Source organism: Crocodylus porosus, unplaced genomic scaffold, assembly GCF_001723895.1.
Source record: "Crocodylus porosus isolate Cpor-Errol unplaced genomic scaffold, CroPor_comp1, whole genome shotgun sequence".
In the NCBI taxonomy this organism is placed as follows: domain Eukaryota; kingdom Metazoa; phylum Chordata; order Crocodylia; family Crocodylidae; genus Crocodylus; species Crocodylus porosus.
The window spans coordinates 19,225,889-19,252,172 of NW_017728912.1; the positions used below are offsets into that span (position 1 = coordinate 19,225,889).

A 26,284-nucleotide genomic window follows, 5' to 3' on the forward strand; every position below is an offset into this window, starting at 1 on the left:
TGTTGCCAACCCCTGCTCAATGCTGTCCTTTCATGGCATTGGTTGAAGTGAACACGAGTTCACAAAAATTTGTGCTCTGTTCATATCCTATTTAGTTGATCTATAAGGTGCCTATCTACCCTGCCTTCTATCTGCCTCTTTCCCCAAACCTGAGGAAGAGCATATTGTGCCCGAAAGCGTAATATTTTCTAATGATACAATGGTCCAGTTCTCTCAATATTGTACAAACTACGTGCGTAGGGGGGGAAGGTTTTCTTATTCCTTACCTTTCTCTTTACCTTTGTCTTCTTTACTTTAATTTTTTTGTTTGTTTGTTTGTTTTTGTGTTTTGTTTTCCTCCCCTAGGCCAGGTGATTCGCTCTCTCCCTGCCACTTCTTGATGCCTGAATTGGCTTTCCTGGAGGCAACACTTCCTGTCTGTGACTGACAAGAAGGACTGTTTCTGGTGGGATGGATTTTCTCCATCTTTCTTTGTTTCCCCTCAGTCTCTTCCTCCCCCTTTCTCAGTCTGTAGTCCTTGCCTCTTTTTCTCTATTTTGTATTTTGTCTATTTCCTCAGCCTTAGGGCTAGATCCAGTAAAGGACTTGGACTCCTAAAAGTTGGGTGCTGCAGTGCTTTAACGAATAGCAATCCACAAAATTCAGAGAACTATTAGGGAAATAATGAGGACAACATTGCAGAAGCCCTGCCCCTCTTCAGAAGGTAGGCACCTGACCCGGGGCTGCAAATAGACATCTGTCTACTCAGAATCCATAGTCTGGAAACCAACCTCTCCTGAGAGCTGGCTCCCACACCCATTCTTTGAAAGAATGGAACAGGGCTCACACTTACTTGTAAAATATGGCTAGGACAGAAAGAGGAGGAGACACTGCCTTTTAATATAATAGCCTCATAGTTAGGGCACTTACAGAGCATAGGGGAGATCAAGGGTGAGGGGCCTTATCAGCCTATAGAGATTCAAACCCATCTTTCTCTATAGACGATGGTTGGTGTGATTTCCTCAGGGATGAGAGAGGTGGGTTACATGTGGGTCTAACCTTTAGTGTTTTATGTGCAAGGTGACCACCTCACGTTGAAAACAGTGATTTTTAAGGGCCTTGATCCTGTTGTTGTGCATTATTAAGTATGTTCTAAGCCCATCTGGCAAACTGGGCACCCACAGGAGACTTAAGTAGAGGAATACCTTGTTTCTAGATTCAGATTGGGCTTTGGTGAGCAACAGGCACCAACCTACTCAGACAAAGGTGGTTCTGGGCACATTCATAACTCTAGGTACCTGGGGAACTTTCAAGTTGATTGGAAGCACCTACGCTACCTAGGAGCTCCCCAAGCTGAGGAAGAAGATGAAGCATCACAATTTTGGATGAGTTCTTTAAAACAGCACTTAGACAGACTTGAGGCACCTCAGTTCTGTATTGGATCTAGTCCTTAGTGCATCATTTATCTTTCCCTTCCTACTGCATCTCACCTACATTTATAGTTATGCTTTATTTATCCTTTCTTGCCACATTTTCTCATCTTTATTCCTTCTCCTTCCCATTACCTTCCTTATCCTTCCTCCTCCTTTTTTTTCCTGACACCCATCACCCTCCCCTATAACCTCTGTCCATCTATATCATGTTTTTCCCTTCCCACACTGTGTTTTTCCTTCCTACCAACTCTGTTCTTGTTTCCCTGATGATCTCCCCCCACATTTTCAGCCCGCAAATCTATATTATCTTCCTCCTTCTAAAAACGCCTAAGCTGAGTATCTCTCTCTGCGGGGTCTCTAAGAGACTCCTTTAGTCTTTCAGACTGAAAGGCAGCAGGAAACTTTTAGAGGCACAGCAGAGAGTTGTATTCAACATCAATAGTATTTAATCCCTAATGTCAAAAAATCAGTAGCATAACTAGGGCAGGGTGATTATGGTAACCACCCCAGACAGGACTCGGAGGGGAGGTGGGCAGGTACAGAAAAAATAGCTGTTGCTGCAATCACATTATCATTAGGGCTGTGCAAAATTTTGCCATCAGTTTTGTTTGGACACTGTTTCAACCTGTTCTGAGGTCAAAACAGCAAAATAGAAACAAAACAGATATGGTCAAAACAGCCTCAAAACAAAACGAGGCAAGTCAAAACGTTTTGCCATTTTGACACTGTTTCGGCATTTTGCCCATAGGCTATAATGGAGAAGGTCAAAACAGCCTGCAACTTGTCATTGCTGGCCAGATTTTGATGAAACTTGCAGGAATGGTAGCCCCTTGTGAGGGCATGATGTGTGCCAAGTTTCAAGAAAATTGGTGCAGGGGGTTCAGAGAAATTGCACCCCAAAATCATCAGAGCCAAACTTGTGTCGCGTGTATGTGTTAAGCCACAGTGGGGTCAAAACTTCAGGGGTGGTAGCCCCTGCTGAAGCAACAAAGCCTGCCAGGTTTCAAGAAGATAGGTGTAGGGGGTTCAGAGAAACTGCACCCCAAAATCCTGAAAGCAAAACTCATGTCACGTGTATGTGTTAAGACACAGTGGGGTGAAAACTGCAGGATCGCTAGCCCCGGGTGAGGTCACAAAGCCTGCTAAGTTTCAAGAAGATCAGTGGAGAGGTTTGAGGGGACTGCACCTCAAGCTGCGGACAAGCAAAACTTGTGACATGGGTGACACTGTGTGTTAAGGCGCAGCGGGGTGACAACTGCAGGAATGGTAGCATCTGCTACTGCCACAAAGCCTACCATCTGTTGAGATCAGTGCAGGGGTTCTGACAGGTAAAACTCGTGACACAGATGATCCCGTGGGTGTTAAGTTGCAGCGGGCTGAAAACTGCAGGGGTGGTGGCCCCTGCTGAGGCCACAAAGCCTGCCAAGCTGTCAAGGAGATCAGTGCAGGGGGAGTCTGGCTTCTGGGGCCCTGCACCTCTGGCTGCTGACAGGCAAAACTCATGACATGGGAGACACTGTCTGTGTTAAGGTGCAGCAGGGTGAAAGCTGCAGGCCTGCTAGTCCCTGCTGAGGCCACGAAGCCTGCCAGCTTCAAGGAGAGGGTGCAGGGGGGCTCTGGGGCCCTGCACCCCTAGCTGTTAACAGAGAAAACTCACGACATCGGTGCTTGTGCAACGGACTGTGTCTGTCTTGGGGTAGTTGATTGTCTATATTGATTTCTTCCTCTCCTTAGTCTCTGGTTTTGTTAATCCATGCTCCTTAAGGCGTTATGTAGTAGCTAGGTACTGTGTGTTGAGCTGGTCCCTGAGTGAATCATGATTAATTGGTAAGTGGTAACACAGTAGCTCAGCAGCCAGGCCTGCAATAGTGCCCCGTCCCTGCCCTCCACCCCCCTGGTGCCCCTGGACAGACACAGTCAGTGGCACAAGCACCCATGTCACAAGTTTTGCCTGTCAGCAGCTAGGGGTACAGGGCCCCTAGAAGCCCTGCACCTATCTCCTTGACAGCTGGCAGGCTTCGTGGCCACAGCAGGGGCTACAATCCCTGCAGTTTTCAGCCCTTTGTGCCTTAACAAACACAGTGTCATCTGTCACGAGTTTTGCCTATCAGCAGCTTCCCCCCAAACCCCTGCACCAATCAACTTGAAACACTGCAGGCTTTGTGGCCTCACCAGGGGCTACCACCCTGCAGTTTTCACCCAATTGTGGCTTAACACATACATGTGACATGAGTTTTGCTTTTAGGATTTTGGGGTGCAGTTTCTCTGAACCCCCTGCACCAATCTTCTTGAAACATGGCACACCCCATGCCCTCAGAAGGGGCTACCATTCCTGCACGTTTCATGAAAATCTGGCCAGCAATGACAAAGTTATAGTCTGTTTTGACATTCCCCATGATATCCTATGGGCAAAACATTGAAACAGCAAAATGTGTCAACTAACCGAACTGGAACAGCCATTTTGACTTGAAACAAAAGTCAAAATGAAACACTGTTCTGTCAAAATGAAACAGTTCCTTTTCACACAGCCCTAATAATCATACTAGAAGCACAGTGGCAGCCAAAAGTCACCACTGCTACATGGGTTGCAGCTGTCCCAAGCACATAGGTGTATTGTTAAAAATATAGGGAGTTGGGAGCCAGCTATGAGAAGCAGGAACTCCTGAAAAATATAGTAGCCTTGTCTTAAAGTTTTCTGTGTTACTTAAGAGAATAGAATTGAAGGCAAGCATATGAATATGCTAATATTGAAATTATTGGATGAGAAACTTTAATACTGAAGAACTTTTTTTAATCTTTTGACCTGGAGGTGTTATCTTATTATTCTGCTTAGATTATTATCAAGAATTATAATAACTTGTTATATTGTCCTACAATTCCTCCAAAATTCTGTCTACAAAATGACTGTATTACTAGTATCCTGTTGGCTACAACAGCTACAGTAAAAACTGAATACCACTGGGTTACCACTGCTTTATATCTGTTTATTAGTCACTGAATAGAGACTACCAACATTTTTCACTAACCGCTTCAGTGGAAAATGACTGGTGGTTATCAAGTATCTAGCCTGGATTCGAACCAATAATTTAAGGTGAAACCCCCACAACCCATTACCTAATCACTTGTACTACTCAGTCCTTTTGAAAATAACCCTGTCGTAAGGAAAAAGAAAAGGAATTCTAACAACTACTGATAGAGAAATTGAAAACTTTTCCGAGAGAGAGAGACACACAAACACTATCTATTTCCTACTTCAGTATATACAGCACTATACTTACCTCTGACATAAGGTCAAATACTGGCATCCCCTCCTCAGTGAAAACTATTTAAAACTCCCTTGTCCATAGTACAAGTTATTGCCAATGCCAGCAGAAAATCTTCTACAGATACCATACCATTTACAATCCTTTTAAAATTAAAAAATTAAAGAACTCATTAAAAAGCAGGTGAAATGACCTAAAATACAGTGGTATCAATTAATGTAATATAATTACTGACCTACTTAGACAGACTGAATGCAAATTAATAATTTCATTAATAAGTGCCAACATGAAATGTCACGTTGAATAAATAGGTTATCTCGCCTACAAAGAGTGATAATTATGTTTCTTCCCTGACTGAGAAAGTTAGGAGTATGCAATGAATTTGAAATATTTCTTCTTTCTTAAGGAAAAAAAAGATGAGGGCCTTGGTTTCCAAAACATGTAGGAGTTAGAGAGATAGACAGGTGTTTTCACAAACATCTAAGTGTCTAAATCCCCTTGTAATTAAAATTTGCCATAAGTCTGCAAGCAGCATTGCCCCCACAATCATTCAGTTTCAATGTATCGATCAAGGGTGGACAGTTGCATGATTGTCATAGGTTCCCTAAGATCCCAAGCTGACAAACAAGTGGCTGTTAATACAACCATTCAAATTAACATAGTTGTTAGAGTGCCAGCTCCAGCAAGATTTTCAGCTGGGGAGGGCAAATTGAGGTGAAGCAGGACTATCTGGCTATTGCAATTCTCCATGTATTAACAAATCGTATTTTCATTCCAATTGATGATGTTTTGTTACATGTTGTTGTTATATTTATGTCAAGGTGTGCACGCTACTTTTTAAAGAAATACAAAAAACATGTACTGCCCCCCGGTGTTTACACCTTAATGTAATAGATTTCTTATTTTAATTTATTTGGGGTGATACTACCATTTAGATTTCATATACAGATAAAAGCTATCACTGGTACAGGCTTGGTCTGCTCAAAAAAAAATTCCTGACTTAGTTTTGCTATCAAAACTGATTTGGACACAACTACGGTGACAGAAAACCTTCTGGGGGCATTTGCTGGTTCTAGGGGACTCTGCCAAGATAGGTATAGCACCAGAGGCTGTGTAGTACAGGCAAGCCCTGAGGCTGGACTGGCTGCTTTGTGGTACTATAGGAAAGAACAAGCTGCTACAACTGAGCTTGCATAGTCCATAATTCATAGTCTGTAATTCCTCAGTGAATTAGAAAAGTAAGGTTCAGATTCTAACTGATGGAAGCAAGCAAGTTAAGAAAGTACAGGACTGTAAGGTGGATAGAAAACTGGCTGGATCATCAGGCTCAACAGGTAGTAATCAATGGCTTGATGTCTAGCTGGCAGCCAGTATCAAGTGGAGTGCCTCAGAGGTTAGTCCTGGGGCTGGTTTTTTTCCAATATCTTCTTCAACAACCTGGAAGATGGGATGGACTACACCCTCAGCAAGGCTGCAGGTGACACCAAAATGGGTGGAGTAGTAGATAGGCTAGAGAGTAGGGCTAGGATTCAGAGAGACAGAGAAAAATTGGAGGTTTGGACCGTAAGTAATTTAATAAGGTTCAATAAGGACAAGTGCAAAGTCCTGCACTTAAACTGGAACAATCCCATGCACTGGTACAGGCTCTGCAGCAAAGGACCTGGGGGTTACAGTGGACAATAAGCTGAATATGAGCCAATAGTGTGTCCTTGTTGTGAAGAAGGCTAACAGCATAATGGGCTGCATTACTAGGAGTGTTGCCAGCAGATTGAGGGAAGTGATTCTTCCCTTCTGTTTGGTGCTGATGAGGCCACATCTGAACTACTGTGTCCAGCTTTGGGCCCCCATTACAGAAGAGATGTGGACAAATTGGAGAGAGTCTAGCAGAGGGCAGTGACAATGGTGGGGGCTGAGGCACATGACTTCTGAGGCACTGGACTGTTCTCAGTGGTGGAAGATAACAAAACAAGGAGCAATGGTCTCAAGTTGCTGCAAGGAAAGTTTAAGTTAAATATTAGAAAAAAACTTTCTCACTAGGAGACAGCATTCCCTCTAAGCTGCGTGGCCATGCAGGCACACTCATGCCATGCTGCCAGGTACTCCTGCGTGGCTATACACATGCCACACAGCTTAGAGAGAACACTGTTAGGAGGATAGTAAAGCACTAGAACAGGTTACCCAGAGAGGTTGTTGAATCTCCATCCCTGGAGGTTTTTAAGACCTGGGTAGACAAAGCCTTGGCTGGAATGGTCTCACTGGGGATAGCCCTAATTTGAGCAGGGGATTGGACTAGATGACCTTCTCAGGTCCCTTCCAACCCAAATTTTTTGATTCTATAAAGCACCTTGATGCAGCAACACTGTCATTTTAAAAATGGTGCTTGCTGTAGCACCTTTGTAGTTCAGTTAATCAGCAAATCACACAGGCACCTTCAGACTTCCTTTCCAGAGAGTATTCTTACTGTGCACCAAGACTGCGACCCTAGAACAAGCCCAAACAAACAGCTCACTGAATAATTGAAGTATTGGTGTCCACCTAGCTTTTGTGTGTCTCTTCACATGTGGTGTCTATTCATGTTCTCCTTTGTGCAAGCAATTTCAAACAAGTGCATGTTGAGCAAAAAATATGCATGCAGTCAGTTGTTTTTGGATCTCTTGAACAATCCATGCACCCTAGTCAGTTGATACTCAACAGAATTGAGTGTTGCTGTTAATGCACATAGGCAAAGGATCAAAGGGGTATGCCTCATCTATGTTTCCTTCACTAAAGGAAATAATTTGCTTGTTGAAGGAAAGGAGGGCAGTTATATGCAAGATGAGCCATGTCCTGAAGTATTTATAAAAGGAAAATTGGGATCAAGCCATTTTGCTTCAAGGAAGTACTTCAGGACCTGGACCTATTTTCATGTATGTTTGTTTATTCAGAAGTTTTAATTAGTAGCAGAAGTACATTCAAGTGGCATTTGTCTCATTTTTAGCAGGAAAAGTGACAAGTTCTTGGCAATTATGCAAAAATGTGACCCTGCTGTGTGTAACTGATGAGTAATAATTAAATCTGGGTTAATTTGTTTTTTACAGGAAGAAATCATTCCTGTTTTCAGCTTTGTATGCTGCCTTTATATTTGGTGGTCGGCACCTTATGAATAAACGAGCAAAATTTGAACTGAGGAAACCACTAGTGCTCTGGTCCCTGAGCCTTGCAGTCTTCAGGTAGGCAATTCTTAATGGCAACTAACTGTTTGCATTGCTTTACTAAGAGGGTTAAGAATATAAAGCCACAAGAAGCATGATGACAAAAAGCTGTATCTGAATTAAAATTTCCGTAGTTATATGCTCCAAACATAAGCATCTTAAGAGGATGGAATATAATAGTCAATCTCTTCAGTTGTCAGTAGTCAAAAGCAAAGTGGGAAGTCAAGTGCGTAAATGAGAAAACTATATTATATTATCCTGACCAACTTTCCTAATGATGCAAGCTACAGAATGAAGTAAACCAATTATGATGTTAGACATGTTCCCATTTGGATTTAGTATTATAATTCTGTAGTGGTATAAGTGGAATACTTACCCATGATTCTGAACTCTTGTTACAGGGATGTAAATCTGGGGCAGCTTCTTTGATGTCAGTTGAGTTATATTGGCGTAATACTAGTGTAATTCTCAGGATTAGAATTTGGCCTTTGAGTTATACCAAAATGCAGGAATAACGTTTTTTAGTACAATACATCATGATGTTGACCTTTTCAAGTCCAGCCAGTGTTCTCACTGAGTTTAGCAAAAACAGATGCAGGCAGCTATTGGATTAAACAACAAGTCTGACTGATCCAAATTCTACTTAGTCCTTCGTGTAATTAAAGGTACACATTTGTCTGATATAAATGGGTTGTCTAGCCCAGGGGTACTCAACCTCTGGCCCGCAGGCCAGCAGAGCCATTACATCTGCCCCACACTGCTCCCCACGGGTTGGAAAATTTGATAGCAGGGGAGCATTGGCCATTAATATGTCCATGCTCCTCCCTACCAAATTCCCAAACTTTACTCCCCGCTTACCTGGTCAGAGCCAGGTTGGACCAAGCATATGGTCCAACCCACCAGGGAAAATGGTTGAGCACCACTGGTCTAGCCTATTGACTTTCTGCAGGAGGGTTTTGCTTGAGGAGCAGCTACTCAGCCTGTCCTCCCAAACAGAAACACAGCCTTTAAGGCCCATACAAGTAAACAAATAAAACAAAACCCTTCTGCTATGCCCTGGGCACTAGGAGAAAAGACCTTTGGCTCTGGCCCCAGCACAGCAGCCTGACCCCTCTAGGCTACAACCTGTTCAGCTTACATCTTGTTTTCTTTGTCCTTGCCAATGGTTCTTTCACAGTTTGCCTCTTTCCATATCTCCCTTCTGGGGTTTTAAGCTTCTAATGGGATACACCCGCATTATCAGAAGGCCCACATCTTTGCCCTAAGTAGGGCTGGCTGCCCCTTCTTAAAGGGACAGACCACCCCATTATATATGAACAGAAATTTTTAATAGTACCTTTACCAGCACACAATACTGACTCAACTTGCAAGCCACTGTCAACCAAAAGCAAGAACTATAAAAATCATGGCACCTTGTCTTTCAGTGCTTACACAGAAGATAGGCTATAGTTAGCTTTGCAACATGGAAGCAATTTGTAAACCAGTATCAGATGACACTGATAGCTCCATTGTTTTCTAAAATTACAGTACCTCCATGGTCTACTGATTATAATCAGTTCACAAGCCCATAAAGGAGGTTTGCAAATTGAACACAAATGGATAGCTTAAATGTTATTTCATGGGACAGGAACTTTTAGTCTGAGAGTTTGTATCAACTAAGATAAAAGTTTTTGTTTTGTTTACTTTATAAAAAAAATGTTTTAGCACAGCAACACATTTTGACACAGCTGTGTTAACCAAGATAAGTTGACACATCCAACTAGGATGTGGTAAAGTACATCTTAACTAGATGGGCTAGAGCTTTAGAACATGTTAACCACTGCATTCAAAAACTAGACTTGAATATCCCGACTAAATTCAGACATAAGCTCTAACATTCTGGTTATTCATGATTTCCCCAAAGCTTCACTTAGCATTATATTCTTAAATTACTTTGTTACATAAGGCTCTTAGGCACCTGTTAGCAATTGCCATTGTCAATCCCACAAGTGGCTGAATTTCAGTGACTGCTGAAATGACTCCTAGATGGTATTTAATGCACAGATCAGTTTATAAAGTGATTTATGTCCTGATGGATCCCAAAATAAGTATCAATTATAATTATGTTTCCAATAAAATGTAGCCACTTGAGGCCCTATGTAGTTACTTTCATTCTCAAATGAGAAAGCACCATCTAATTTCATCACTGTGTCTTGGAAAATTATGTTCAGTGCAGATGAGCTCATGGATGACATGTCTTGAAAGAAATGTCTAGAGCTTATCACTAGATGCTACTTTTCTTGACTTTTTTCTAAATAAGATTCTCCACTAAAAAGGACAGAAATATACTTTGCAGTTAGTAAATGCTGTTTACATGGAGATAAAACACCCAGAACCTGGAACTAGTGCAGCTTACATTGGCCCACTTGTCAAGTGGATTTTCTTGACACAAGCATACTGAACTAGTAATCTAGGGTCTGTTCAGTTGTCTGTATATTTCCTCGTGACGTTTAAGGTGTGAGATTTGACTTTTAAAGCTCCAAATAACTATTTGAGTAACCTCTATTCTCCCTGTAATTATCAGTTGAGACACTTGAGCTGGAGCTCCACTGGTGTAAACAAGAGGCAGTTGCTCTCAGGGCATTATTTGTAGGATGATCATATGCCCATTTTAGTCAGGACAGTCCTGGATTTCAGAGGTTGGTCCTGGTCAGCTGTTGGGAATTATAATGGGCATCTTGGAAACACAGGGATGTGAGGCACAGTTTGGCTGGGAGGTAGAGTGGTGCAGAGCACCTTGTGAGAGTGCTGGGGGGGCAGTGTCCTGGATTTCCCAGATGACGTCCTGGATTTCTAGGTTTTCCATATAGTCAGCCTAATTATTTGTGAGGGGACATATAGCTTTGGAATGTGTCCCTCCTTTGGTCTAAATACCCCAATTCCAATGACACTGGAAAACTCACTCTGTTCCCCATGTGTTTGGAAATGACAGCAGGGAGCTGGCAAGTAATCATAAATAAAGTTTAAACAGCATGGAAGCATTTAGAAAGGATGCATTTTCAAATTATGTAAAGTGCACCCAAGACCTAGAACTAGAGATCCTTTTTAGCACTACCGTACACCTGTATGAATAAATTTAGCATCAAAGGACTAGTCTGTCTTTATAGGATACTGTTGGCGTCCTTCTCTGGGCCTGGCTTTAAAACAGGTCTGTCAAAGATACTGCCCGGTGGTTGGGTCCAGTCCATGGAGCCCATTCATCTGGGCCCCAGTGCTGCCCTTGGGTCTTGATTTGACCCACAGACAGCCCATGGCATATGCTGGACCATCCCCACTCACAGGGCTTGGGATGTGAGCTACATGTGGCTCCTGCTTCAGCCAGGCTGGGACACCTGCTGCATGCAGTGGTTCCCCCCAAGCTGGTCCAGGATTTGTGCTGCACATGGCACCTGTTCTGGCTAGCCTGGGATATGCTCCACACGTGGTAGGCACTCTACCTGGTCTGGAACACATGCTGCATACAGCATCCACTCTACAACTGTACCATATGCAGCACCTGCTCCAGCTGGTCCAGGACCCATGCTGCACACAGTGCTTATCCTGGGCAGTACAAAACTGTACCATACACATAGTCCCCCCTGGCTAGTCTGGGACACGTGCCACATGTAGTACCTGCTTCAGGACTGTACAATGCAGAGCATCTGCTTTGGGCCCTATGCTGCCTGCAGTGCCTGCTCCAGCCAGTCCAGGACCTGCATTACACATCGCACCTGCCCCAGCCAGGCCAGGACACAAACTGCATGCAGCATGGGTCCCAGATTTTCTGGAGCAGATGCCACATATACTGGATCCAGCATGCTGGGAGGAAGGGCAGTCCATGGGCCAGATCTGAACCTCAGGACCGGCCCCATACTATTCATCTGGCCCATGGACTTGTCTGACCCACGAAGCCAAAGGAGTTTCCCCCCTTTCTTTATAGAGCATCCTAAGTGTATTTGCACTTATGGAATGAACAGAGAAGAGGTCCAGCAACTTACAATAATAAAAAGAAACAATGATATTGAGCACAAGGCTTCCCAAGCTTCCTTGTTACTATACTGACCCAAAAGAATAGAAAGCAAAATTTCATCAGTACATAGTGAGAGAAGCCATTAATACTATACCAGCCATTAATACTATATCAAAATGCAAATAGAGAGTTCTTCTATTTCTGGATGCACAATTTCCAGTTCCATCTTTAGGGCCAATCTCTTCCACCCTTACTAAATCTTTTATCCAAGTGTCTAGGCTTTGGGGGTGCCTTTACATGTGCTCCGGGGGTGGTGCTTTAATTAGGGCAGCTCCAAGAGCCGCTCTGATTAAAGCTCCCACAGCGTCAAATGTATTCATCATCCCGTACTTCAAAATGGCAATGGGGGTGGTTTAACTAAAGCTTGTTCAACAAGCTCAAGCACCCCATCACTATTTTGAAGCATGGGGTTGCTAATGCACATGATGTAAAGGCTGCTGGAGCGTGCTAATGAGCATGCTCCAGCAGACATGATTAATCAAGTCTAATTAGCATGTGATGGAGTAGACATCCAGCACATGTATGAGTGCCCTGGATGACTGCTCTTAACTTTTGTAATTTCTGGAATTTTACTGTGTTCCCAAATGAAAAGCATCTTATAGACAGCACTGCTTAGCTTGAAGGAAATGTGTTCCCCAAAAACTACAAAGGTGCAGCTGGAAGGAATTATACATCATTATTGAACATGCAGACTCATGTACGTTTTAGGTAAATGGTCTTTTCTCTATATGAAATTTCTCCTTAGGTTTCCTTTTTGTTATGTTACCTTTAATATAACTTTCCCACACTTTTTTCTTATTAAGTCTATTGATCCGTTGCAGCAACACGAAACTTAAAAGTAACTTGTAAGTACTAAGATGATTTCAGTTTTATTTTATTTGACTGGGTACACTGTACCTGAGCTTAATTCTCACTTAATTTTTTAATCCATGCTGTTCCATGGCAATATGCTTCTAATATTTCCCCTTGTTTAGGAGTATAATTTCAGCTATACTGTGCACGTGTCTGCACATTCAGTAATGCGCCATAGTTACGGCGCACGCCATAGTTACTATGCAGTAGCATATTAGCTTGTTTTTTGGCCGGCACACTACTGTGCAGTGTTTTTAGGCTACTGTGCAATTAGCATCTCGTGTAGACACACCCTGTGACTATCAATTAATCATCTTCATCATGTATATAATACTGACAAAGAAGTTTATTTTTCCATTTACATTATACCCTAAGGAAACAATTGCTGATTGCCTACACTCTCAAGTGGTTTTCAATCCTGTATGTTTGAACGTTTCCTGGGGTTAAATTCAGAGACACAATATCACAGCCAATCTGAATTAAAAGTTCTTTTACTTTACATCCTGCTTCCAAAATAAAGTTAGGGTTATTCTTGATATTGAACAACTCTTTTTTAGCTACAGTAGATCAAAACCTTCATGCTGACATTTCTAGAACACAGCAAAGCTGTGATCAAGGCTCTGACAGAAGGATATGAAGTTACTAATTCATGTTTTTATTACATCCCAGCTGGATTATTGTAATTCATTTTCATAGGCCCTTCAGACTATTTATGTGCAACAGCACGGCATCATTTTCCTTTGACCTCCCTCTTTAAAGTTTTGTCCACACACGAAGCAGTGACACAGCTGCATCTAATGGGATTAAGGGCATCTCTATACCACTTCTGTGACATGTTCAGAAATACTGCAGTGATGCATAGCCTACCTATATACTTCTGCTTCCAGCATATCAAATGCTGAAAGTGAAGCAATGAATCCTTCTTAGAGTGTCATTGAATGCATTTTGATACGCACATCTAAAAGAAAAAGTCAAAGTGTCATGCTGCTACATCCACTCAATAACACTCTAAAAGTGGTTATATTGCCTTGATTCCAGAACTTGAAACATTTGAAGAGGAAGCTACTGGGAGGCATGTTCTTTGAGGAAGTACTCCCAGATATAACATAGAAGCAGTGCAGATATGCCAGAGATAAAGTTGTGCTAACTTAGTGCCAGAGATAACTCTGGTGTATATTGCACCAGACTTTATTGTTCCCAGGCACTGTGCTTACTTCTGTGCCCAGGGCTGCATCATATTGAACCAGGTCAGAGCAGCCCTGGCTGGCAGGGACCAGGGGGTCAGGGCAGCCCTGGCTAGTAGCAGTCCAAGGGGACTGCTCTGACCTGGCTCAACATGCTGAGGAGGGGCTGGCTGGAGCAGCATCTACACATGCATTGCTGCAAATGAAAAACTCTGCAGCAAGTTAGTACTTGTGTTTACAAGTACTAACCTGTTTCAGAGTTCATTAGTTTCATGTGATTTAATAGGGCCACACATAAAGAAGCCAAGATGTTTACTGCAGAGCTAATTAGGCAACTCTGCAGTAAATGTCTGGTGTAGATGCACCCACAGTGTTAAAAATAACTTGGCCTTGTCTACTCTGGTAATAAAGTCATGGTCATCACCATGGAACTCTTCCATCCTAAAGCAGCAGAGTATTACCATAAAGAGAAAACCTAAGTAACTTAAGGCAATAGATGGTAAATCCTGAGGGTACCTTCCACAAGTGGTACTTCTGAGAATAAGTTTACCAAAAGTAGTACCATTAATATCTAGCATGGCTGCTGGTAAGCAGCATGTGCAGCAATATTAATGCAGCTTTAGGAGCTAACTATCCTACAAATCAGGGGCTGTCAACCAGCGGTACTTAGAAAGGTCTCAGAGGGTACACTCGGGCGGGCAGGCAGGGACCAAGCACACCCGGGGCACAGCGGCAGCATCTCCCCTGGTGCCTTCCCACACTTAACCCTCTTACCGGGGGGTGGGGGGAAAGACGGCCCCAGGGTGGCACGGAGGCTGGCTTCATGCTGTTGTGCACACTGGGTGTGCACAGTGGCAGAAGCCAAACCCCCCACCCCCACATGCCCAGACAAGCTGCTCTTGCAACTCTGTCCCATGCTCTGTCCCAGTTGTGCAGTACCTGCCCCTATCCCTGCCCATCCCTAGCCTTGGCCCTATGGTCTCCCTCACCATGGGAGCCTCGATATGCACCCCCCTGCCACTTAAAAACCAGTAAAAAAATATAAAGCAGTACATAAACTGAAACTTTGAGGCAAAAGGGGTACACTTGTTAAAAAACATTGAAAACCCCTGCTATAAATAACCTAATTTACATTTAAACTACAATATATACAAACTTCATTAGAAAAATTATTAATTTTTGCTCTTGAGAAACTGTTGTAATATACTGTTTATTTTATTGTGGGTACAAAACTTCTCTACAAATACATCTTTTCCAGTTGGAACTTCACTTTTGTCATCACATATTACTTCTGCCATCTATATCCTTAACAAAATTGTACATTTATGTATTCTAGAACTGCCGAGAGTGAAAAAGACTGAATAGTTTGAATTTTAAATTCATCCCTGTTTATGAAATAAGAGACATGGGAAACTAAGTAGTAAGACATAAATTAAGAAGGATTTTAGTAGTGACAGCTGGATTGTAATCCCAATAGAAATAGTGCTATGTAGGATCAACATACAAATTGAAAAACAGATACAGGATGGCAAGAGAAAAAAAGTCTTGAGATGATTAATTATATTATTAAAGTAGAGACTAGTAGTCATGATCAGGGATCCAGGGTTTCTGTTTGCTGTGGGAAAATGCAGCAAAAACATGGCTTTTCTCCTTTAAAGGACAAAACCACAGATCCCAGAAACGAGTTCCAGACTGCAAGGGGCTGCTTGAGACTGGGGGAGCGAGAGTAGGGCGATCAGGCAGGGGGCACCACATGCTTGTGCAGCTCCTACAGGTAATTCTATGGGAGGTGCAGATTGAGGTCTCCATGGCTAAGGCCCCCACAGTGAAGGAGGGAGAGGGGCAAGACTGGGAGCGCTGCCCTGCCAGGGCAGTGTATAGGGCCAAGGGCTGGGGCAGAAATGCAGGGCCCAGCCAGAGAGCAGCACAGAGCCATGGGCGGCTCATTTGTGGGATGGCAGGGAGGCTGGCTTCATACTGTTGTGCATGCTCCTGGGGAAACAGGTTTAACATGCCCCCATTTATGCATAGGGAAGGGGCAGATGTGGGCTGCCCACTACAGGCTTGGGGCACCCTGTACTGCTGTCCCCACCTTGGGGCCTCCAGGGCCCAGCAGGCAGGACCTGGCATAGGAGGGCAGAGTGGGCTGGGCAGGCTTGATGCTGCTGCCAAGAGCCCTGTGCCACCTGCACCACAATGGTGAGGTGCTCCCTGCCTACTTGGCAGCAACAAGGGGCACAACTCCTCGCCATCCTACTGCTGCTGCTGTGTGGGCAGGGGGCATCTTTGCCATGCCAGCACAGCTGGCACAGCTGGCTTGGGTCTCCCAACACTAGCACCAACCCTGCCCATCCCACTCTGCCTTCCTGTGTGGGTCCTACCTGCTGGGCTGCCCCAGGGGGAGGGCAGCAGGGCTGGGAGCCCCAAGCCCGCAGAATTAATTTTAAATAGATTTATTTATTATAATGATTGAGGCACTGGTAAACTTCCAAATTGCTTTAAAATTGTAAATATATCAATAAAACATTGTGTTCAACTGATACACATTTATATATAGTGACATTTCATTTTAATAATGGAAAAACGTGGATTTTGAGGGCTTTAATCAGAATATTTTGGATTTTTATCAGAAAATGTATGATTTTTAAACAGAGAAAACCAGGATCACTGAAAAACAAGACTAATATCTAACATCAAGTACCTTATTTATTTTTTGCTAATAAAAGAATCCCATTCAGATATTTCTGTCTGTACCATTATGGACAGGATTCATGTCATGTAACAAAATTAGCTGTTCATCACATCCTGACACCTCTGATCCTATATAGTTTTATTACCTAGTACAGGCATGGTTTGTTTCACAAGTGAAGAGATGGAATTGTTATTATAAGTATTTAGATTAGGGCTTAAATCAAAAGTTGTACTTTTATGTCAAGGGCCTGATTCTTCATGCACCCAGGCATTGTTGTTGTGTATCTCCACTGAGCCCAATAGGGTTACTTAAGATTTATACCTGTCTCACTAAGAGAACAGTCAGGCCCTGAAAATTCACAGAAGTTTAGGATTGAGAGGGACCTCATGAGATCATTGGGTCCCACCCTGCTGCTCTGGGGTGGAAAGACTGCTGGGTGAAATAACCCTAGTAAAGTGTGCGTCCAGTCTCTTTTGAAGAGTAGGTGCCTGCACCACCCTCACTGGGAATCTGCTCCAGAATCTGGTCACATGAACCACGAAGAAAATTTTTCCTGATATCCAGTCTGAAAACTTCTAGGAGTTTATGACCATTGTTCCTGGTTTTCCCCTGGGGCTTTGGTGAATAGTTGTTCACCTGGCCCCTGATGCTCTCACCAGGTATCTTTAGGGGGATTGGTGGCAGTTTACAAAATCTCTTTTCTAGGCTGCACAGTCCCATATCTGTCAGCCTTTCCTCATACGGCTTGCTCTTCAGGTCTCTAATCACACAAGTGGCTCTTCTCTGGACTCTCTCAAGCTTCTCCACATCCTTCCTGAAAAGTGGCACCCAGAACTGGATGCAGTACTCCAGCTGTGGCCTCACCAGTGCCAAGCAAAATAAATCATAGCTTTGCAAAAGTGGCAGTTTCCAGTTTCATTGCTAGTTTCCAACAACTACTATGAGTTGTGCTGCCTGAAAGCTTTTATAATCAAACCTTTTTTCCAGTGGTAACCTGTTCCCCACCCCACCCCACTGCTGTTTCATAGGAGAATTTGGCCCTAATCCTGCTCTTAGACTCAGTGAGAGCATTAAAATGCATCCTATTCTGCATCTCTTCCTCTCTTTGATTTATACCGTAGGGTACAACAGACTAATTAATATAAGCCACACATCCAAGCTGACCAGCATATGAAACTGTCTGCACACAAAAAATCAAATCAAATGGCAAACTAATTTTGAATTAGTGCCTTCCATATTAGCACAGCATTTACCAGGCAGAATATTTTTTCTACTTCCTCAAATACATTTTAAAATGTTTTATCCAGGTAAAAAGAGAAAGGGCTATAGTCTCATAATTTTTTATTAACCACCTTCATTGCATGTGTCTTTCCCCCCCCCACAGCTGCCCCACCACTTCATTTGCTGAGGAGTAAGAACATACACATGGACAGTTACCACAGGCTAAACACACTGCCAATTCACAAACTAACTCATCCCACAGTATGTGTGCCCATAGCCTTACTCAGTAGATAGCCCTACTGAAGTCTTGTAAGTACTTGTAAGTAACTAGTCAGCGTGAATAACATTATCAGAATTGCATGTATTTGAATGGAACTAATTCAAAAGAAAAAAGCCATCCCATTTATCTTTCTATGGAGATACTGCTCCATTTTATCAACCTTTTTATGCAGTTTATGTTATGTTATTCTGTGAAATAAAACTTCTCCAGGTGCAGATCAGAGGGAAAGGTCCTTCTTTGGAACAGAGATCTCCATGGCTTTTTCTGCTGAATAGAGTCCCAAAAGATAATTCTTGTTGGATGAAACTGCAATACAATGCTGACAATTGCTAACCTGTTTTTATTCTCCATCAAACCCAGCAATTGTTTCCTAAAGGAAGTTGTTAAACAGCCTTGAGCAGAAAAGGAACAGCAGCAGAAAGTAGCTATGTCGGTGACAAGTCTATTTGGAAGAGCAGCTAGACTAGGTTGTATCTTCCAAGTTCCATTCAGCATCTGCTCTCGCTTGCTATTAGATCACAAAATGTATTTATTGCCAAATCCTGAAACCTAGACTTATACAGAAGCCCACAGTTTTGCCAAAGTAAGTACTGACTGAAAATTAAGAAAGAAACTGTGACCAGTCCTGTAATTGCCTTTAAATACATGGATTTGAGCAGTTCATTATAGCTGTAGGACAACTTTTATCTCCTATAAGCTGCCTTTAGTTTATCAAATGCTAATCTTTCCTTGCAACTTTGATTTGGCTTAATTTGTTAACTGACTCTTTTACAGTTTTAACAATCATTAGTCCAGCTGGGTTGACTTGATTCACTGCTAAATCTTTTACATTGTTACTTATTTGCATTATTTTCCCAGGATAGTTTAAAACTCTTTAATACATACTTTTCAATGGTACATACTCCAGTAACTATACCAACCTGATACATTTGATCCTTTAAGAATCTTAAAGTTATCCCACAAAAATAGACATGCCACTTTTTGGATTACTGTTCAGATCACAGGAGTATTATACTTATTCTGAATTTTGAGATAATGTTGGGTGCCAAGAATAGTTTTACTAATAACGCAGTGAACAGGGACGTATGCCCCTGAAGCACCCATTACGGATTACTTTAGAATCCTTAAAAGCTTATGAATGTTTCCTGGGCTACTTAAGAAATCCTTAAGTGGCTTCCTAAATTATTCTGAGATTTCTTACCAAATAGAGGGGTTTAACCTGAAAATTGAAATTTTTTTTGGTTTGTAATTTAGCCAGAGTCCAAACTTCTTATCATGGTTTAGTTTTCCTATATCTGTTTGTTGATAAAATAGTATCTTACCATGTGAGCAACAAAAGCAAACTTGAGAATCATCACAGTCAGCATAGTCTATAAACTATATTATTATTAAGTTATATTATTTGTTGGTTGGAATGGTGAGTTTTTATTTGTAAAATGAAGGAACCGTATTTATTGAGCAAATCAATTAAGATCCTGCTACCTAAATGTTAGAAATTGAGCCAGTCAGTTAATTATAGCTCACTAGTATACCATTAAGATGATGTCTTGATAAACAAATGATGTTGTCTTTCCTATCTCTAGAGAGACAGCTGACTAAAATTGGTGTCCGGCATAATCGGGGCTAGCCAAACCCTGATAGGCTTTGTATAACCACTTTGATGGTCCCTTATTTCCTATATGTACCTGAAACCACATTCTGTTTCAACCAATGAATCCTATCTGGCGAAACGAATTAGCAAGAATTAAATGTGTGTAAGTGGTGTTTTCTTTTCATTAAGTGGTGCAAATCTTTTCACAGAGCTTTAATGTATAGATTGTTGGCATACTTTTCTCTCTTGGGTTATTGGAATGCTAGACTAAAATAGCTAATCTCCATCATAGAAGTGGAAAGTTTGGGACATCAAATTATGTTTTCTTGACAGGGAACTTTGACTTTGTAAGGACAGACTGAAAGAAAAAGTAGCTATCATTTTCATGTAAACACAAGTAGAATTTCTAAGTGGTTGTTCCAGCAAATGAAAGAGATGTTGAAACTTGCAACTTGATTGCCTTCTATGACAAGATGACTGGCTCTGTAGATGCAGGGAAAACAGTGGATGTGATATACCTTGACTTTAGCAAGGCTTTTGATATGGTCTCCCACAACATTCTCACAGGCAAGCTAAGGAAGTAAAGGTTGGATGAATGGACTGTTTGTGGATAGAAAACTGGCTGGATCATCACGCTCAGAGTGTAGTAATCAATAGCTTGATGTCTACTTGGCTGCTGGTATTAAGTGAAGTGCCCCAGGGGTTCAATATCTTCATCAATGACCTGGAAGATGGGATGGAGTGTACCCTCAGCAAGTTTGAGACCCCAGATGACCCCAAGCTTGGAGGAGTGATCAATCAATACGCTGGGGGATGGGTAGGGTTAGGATTCGGAGAGACTCAGACAAATTAGTTGACTGGACCAAAAGAAATCTCACGAGGTTCAATAAGGACAAGTCTCTGGTCCAGCATGACTTGCCCTTGGTGAACCCATGCTGACTGTTCCTAATCACCGTCTTCTCCTCCAAGTGCTTAGAAATGGATTCCTTGAGGATCTGCTCCATGATTTTTCCAGGGACTGAGGTGAAGCTGACCAGTCTATAGCTCCCTGTATCCTCCTTTTTCCCTTTCTTAAATGTGGGCACTATATTTGCTCTTTTCCAGTCATTCAGGACCTCTCTTGATCACCATGCATTTTCAAAGATGATGGCTAGTGGCTCCACAATCACATCAGCCAACTTCCTTAGCACCCTTGGGTGCATCCTGTCCAGCCCCATGGACTTGTACATATATAGCTTTTCTAAATAGTCCCTAACCTGTTCTTTTACCACAGTTGGCTGCTCCCCAAACTGTGCTGCCAGGTGCAGTAGTCTGGGAGCTGACCTGGCCTGTAAAGACTGAGGTGAAAAGGGCATTTTCTGTATCCTCTGTCACTAGTTTGCCTCTCTCATTCAGTAATGGACCTACGCTTTCTCTGATCCTTCTGGCACACTACAGCACAGTGTTACTAGGCTACTGCACAGTTAGTGTCTCATGTAGAGCCCACTGAGAGGGGATTTAATAGCAGCCTTCGACTACCTGAAGAGTGGTTCCAAAGAGGATGGAGCTACACTGTTCTCAGTGGTGACAGACAGGGGCGACACATAGGGGGTGCATGCAGGTGCACGTGCATTCCCAAGTGTGGCGGTGCACCCCCTACAAAAAAGGCGCCGATGAAGTTTAGGTTAGATATTAGGAAAAACTCTCTCACAAGGATGGTAGTAAAACACTGCAACAGGTTACCCAGGAGGTTGTGGAATCACAATCCTTGGAGGTTTTTAAGACCTGGCTAGACAAAACTTTGGCTGGGATGATCTAGCTGGAGTTGCTCCTGCTTTGATGGAGGCGGGGGGTTGAACTAGGTGACCTCCTGAGGTCCCTTCCAACCCTTATTTTCTGATTCTGTGATTCTAAGACACTGTATCCCAAATACCCTGTTCTTCCATTCTTGTTAATGGGACTGGAGGGTTTGAAGTATCCCATGTAACTGAACGTGTTTTCTTTTGATAACAAGACATCTCTTCAGAAACTTCTTTTTAAATTTCTGAACTAAGATGTTTGAAGTTGGGTGTGTGGAGCCATATTCAAGTGCTGAAGAAAATGATGATTTCAGAGGGCTAGAGAATCCACTGCTACCAGTAGCTGCCAAGGAAGAGAGATGTGCAGATAGCCTCTGAAAAGTCAGACACATTTATACAGGAACCTATTTATATACAGGACTTAGATGCCTAAATACTATTACAAATCACTGGCTAGTCTTCAGTTGGACTGTCTGATTTTTTTCTAATATACTTGTCATCATATCATTATTTCCTCTTCATCTGTGTAGCATGTAGCTTGGCTATTACTAGAAATACAGCTCACTTATTTAAATCGCACACATTTTCATCACATTTATTTGCAATGCAGGAATGAAGAAAAAGTATCCAGGCTACAAAAGGAGGAAGAGAGGGATTGAACAAATTTGAGTGACCTAAACAGCACTTTGTATAACTGATTTGATAGAAAAATGAAGAACTTTACTCACCATGCTCACTTGACTCTCTCTATTCTTTATACCATTTTTTCACTTTTACAAACACTCTGCAACTACCATGTTTTCTCACATATAAACAAGATATGCATCTTGGTTTTCAAAGGCAGAATGAAGAAATAAAAGATCTTTCCTTCAGAATACTGGGAAGTATGGTATGTCCCCAGGGAAAACACTGACTGCAGTTAAGGGGTATGAAAGCATGGCATTGTGGCTGCTCTGTTAACCCTTTAGTAGGAAGCTAATGCTGCAAAAACTTGCAGGTGCTGCTGGCTGAGTCAAAATTCCTGATCCCTCTTCTCATGTTGAGCTTAACTGCATGGGCAGCCAGTAGTGCCTGCCAGCTTTTACAGCATTAGACACTACCAGGAGAAAAGGAAAGTAACCACAGCCAGCAGCTAGGGAGCCCCCTTTGTAGCACATACAGCTTCACTTTTGTTTTTCCCTGACAGAAGCTTAGTGTGGCAGAAGCTGCTGTTACCCTGCTTCCGAAAACACGGACCCCTATTTCCAGTAGCTGATTTTTTTTGGCGGGGGAGGGAAGTATATGTTGTGTGTAAGAAAATATGGTAATCCCTTGTCAATAGCCATGTATATATGCTTATTTTCATATGATATATATTCACATGCCAAGACACATTTCATTAGAGCTATGCAAAATATTTGAAAAAATCCTACATCTTCTGAACTTGCCTTGCTTTACTCTGTGTTTCAAAATTCACAACCAAAATACATTGAAAAAAGTTTGCTGAGGAATTATGAGGCAGCCAGAACCAGATATTTTGTACTGAAATCACCTGGAATCCATAGTTGCTGGATTTTTTAAGGTAGAAACTCAGATTCTACTGAATTTTGCTCTGAGATTTTGAGTAGGATCCAAGTCATAACAAGCAATTTCTGTGCTCTGGCAGCAGTGGTGGCCAGCCAGCAGGAGCTGCCATTCTTGTACCTCTTCTAAATCAGCATTCATGGCTGGTACCCTGCATGCCCACCCTAAGTTACACAGAGGGGAGAAAGAAAAATTGGAAGAGCCTATTTAAGTGTACTCTAGATTGGTCTCTCATTTGCTTAGAACGCTAAAGGTAATCCTAATAAAAACTGGGGTGATACCAAAACAGCATAAATATGGTTAATTCTTCCAGTGCAGATGATACACATAGGCAACTGGTAGGGGAGCCACAGGAGGGGGCATGTGCCCCCCCTTACAGGGCTGTCTCCTGCCACCACTGATGCCGGAGGCTTCTGCGGGTGCTTCCCAGCCCCGTCCCCACTGTCCCTGGTTTCTGCGGGTGCTCGCCAGCCCCATCCCCCTGCTGATGCCACTGGTGGCCTCTGCAGGTGCTGGCCAGCCCCATCCCTGCTACCGTCACTGCTGCTGGCTTCTAAGGGTGGCCCACCCCCAGACTCAGGAGGCACCAGTCGCCCGTGCCAAAACATATTTTGTACTTCTGAGCTATGACACAAGCTTTGAATTTGGTATTGCTTGTCTGGGGACTAAACCATGTTTCAAGAGTAACCTATTTGGGAGTCCAGGACAGTTCAAGAAGCATGCCATATTTTAAGTATCTTTTGATTAGTTTTTGCAATAAGACAGCACCCCTTCACTGCATAACTACCATAGCGAACACATGACACATATCTTTAGATATCAAAATAACATTTTAAAGAACATTAACTTTTTAAACAATGTACTCCACCACATCAAGAAATAAAATTAGAGAATTACAGTAATTTCCCTCAACGTAGCTTTCAGAAGGATCAACAGGTCAAAAGCATATCTCACTGAACAAATTGTAATTGAAGGTATAATTGTCACACATTTTACAATTGTATGCATTGTAATATTGCATACATTCCATAATATTCCTTGCCTAATATTCCATAAACTTTTATGGTAGTGGGTTAAAGAAAATGACAGCTATATTCTTTTTCAAACATTGGTTTATATTGCTGGTTCCTGAAGGACATTATCCATAACAGCTTACCAGGCAAATATATAAAACATCTTATTCATAGATTCATAGATAGATCTTATGAACATCTTACTATTCAAAGGGGAAAAAAGACTGCCAAGGCCATAAGTATTTTTTTTCTTACAAGTCTTTTTGATTCTCACAGAGTATAGTAAAAGAAGTAATTGCCATGCATAGTTTCAGCAGGAGTTTAGACCTGAAGAAGGGCACTTCAGCTGCCTATACACATGCTGGTTGGGGTTGTCAGAGCAGACTCAAGTCTTGAACAGATTAATCTAATTAGAATGCTTCAGCATGGCCTCATCATCATGTGTATAAGCTCCCACGCATTTTAAAATGGCCATGGGGCACTTAATCTAAACCTTATCAAATGAGGTTTAGATAAAACACCCCACCAGCATTTGTAAATTCTCAGGGGCTTAATACATGTGATAGTGAGGTGTCTTAATTAGAGTGGCTCTACAGGAAGTACTCTAATTAAAATGCATCCCCCTCTCCCCCCAGCCAAGCACATGTATAGGCAGTCTTGATGTTCAAAAGCTTGTTGGACATCTCTCCCAACTATACAGTTGGTCCAATAAAAGATAACACAAAAAATCCTGGCCTCTCATCTGAAAGTTAAACTTTGAAAAAAATGGGCTAATGCTATCCAGTGTGATTCTTTTTAATGCAGTGGAACCAGCTGTAAATAGAAAGGTCTGTGAAATAAGTATTCTCAAGCATTTTTGGATACATAACAGCATCACAGTGTTGTTAACCTGAATTGTTCTGAAATCACAAGTCAGACCCTCCCCCCCCATGTCTTAAGGTTAGCTTAACATCATGATTTTAAAAATCAAGTAAGGTTTAGTAGCAGTAGTAGTATTTTTTTCCGGTTTCTGAGTTTGTATGTACAAGTTTCTGAGCATTGTTTTAAGACTGTTTTCTACAACCATGCAGTTTTTTTCTTACAAAGCAACCTAAAATTTTCACATAATCACTTGCCACCAGGAACTAGGACATCAATAAAACAGCCACCAAATATTGCAAGACTAGTAACAATTATGAGGGTTTCAGACCTGTTGTTGTGCCCAGTGAGTTAGTAACAGAAAACAAAATAAATACAAGAAAAGTGAAGCCAGCTGATCTAGTTTCATTGCCAGACTGAATGAGAAATTTAAAAGCAATTTTTGAAAAGGAACGCAATTCTTTAAGGTTTTCTTTTATTTTGTTTATCGTGTATAATTAGGATTTTCCTCTCTAGTGTCCCTTTTATAAGGACACCCAGAATAATGTTTTAAAATTGGTCCAGAATCTACCACCACATATACTGAATATATATGGTTTTGGACCTTAAGGACCAGATTCGAAAAGTGATCTTCTTGAGGTAAGACTGAGCAGCATCTTTAAACATGTACATCTAGGACTGATATTTTTTAAAAAAACAAAGCTATAACTGTACCTGAAATGAAGAGACCTGAGTGCCTAGAAAAGCAATTCTCAAAACTAAGCAGGTGGACACCTAGGCCACTCAAAAGGAAGTGGATTAGAGGGGTAGGTGTCTAAAATCCCATCTTCTTTCTAGATTAAGGTCCTTGCTACACATGACACTGAGCAGCTCAAATGTTGATCAGTGTTAGTGCTAACTCAAGTTTGGGGTAGTCCCATGTTCAGGCCTATAGGGGCTGGGAAGAATGAAAAGTAAGAGCTCCCCACATCCTTCCAGGCTTCCCCTCAGTGCTCCACCCCTTCCCCTCACTGCCATTTATTTGTGAATGTCTGTCCTGGTGGAGCAAGCGGGGAAGGGCTAACCTGTTCACATGGCCTTCCGCTGCTGCCAGGCTGCTGCTCTTCTCCAAGCTGAGCCCAGCCCAGGGAGCAGTGGTGGCAACTGGGCAGGCAGGTTAACCCTTCCCTGCCTGGTTCCCCAGAACAAACCGCACTGGCAGCCACAAGTAATCAAGGGAGGAGGCAGCAGGGCTGTGAGCAGGAATCTAGGTACTGGGGAGGACATGCTGGATGGCGGGTCAGATCTGGGCCAGCAGGGGAAGCAGGGTGGGTGGGGTGTTTACACTAAGGTGTAGCC

General features: G+C 42.4%; 1 protein-coding gene across 3 annotated transcripts in view; it reads left to right on the forward strand.

Annotated features, from left to right (window-relative positions):
* The window catches only part of ELOVL6 (ELOVL fatty acid elongase 6), a 135,721-nt gene that overhangs the window by 77,161 nt on the left and 32,276 nt on the right, over nt 1-26,284 (forward strand). Inside the window, exons 1-2 of one of the 3 annotated variants that reach the window (XM_019534103.1) lie at nt 373-445; nt 7,753-7,884. The exons of 1 other annotated variant lie outside the window; for it this stretch is intronic. In XM_019534103.1, the coding sequence (XP_019389648.1) occupies nt 7,814-7,884 (71 nt within the window). In that variant the 5' untranslated portion in view covers nt 373-445; nt 7,753-7,813. Of the gene's footprint in view, nt 1-372; nt 446-7,752; nt 7,885-26,284 lie in introns of those variants that run through there. One more of the 3 variants, XM_019534100.1, reaches the window with a different exon arrangement.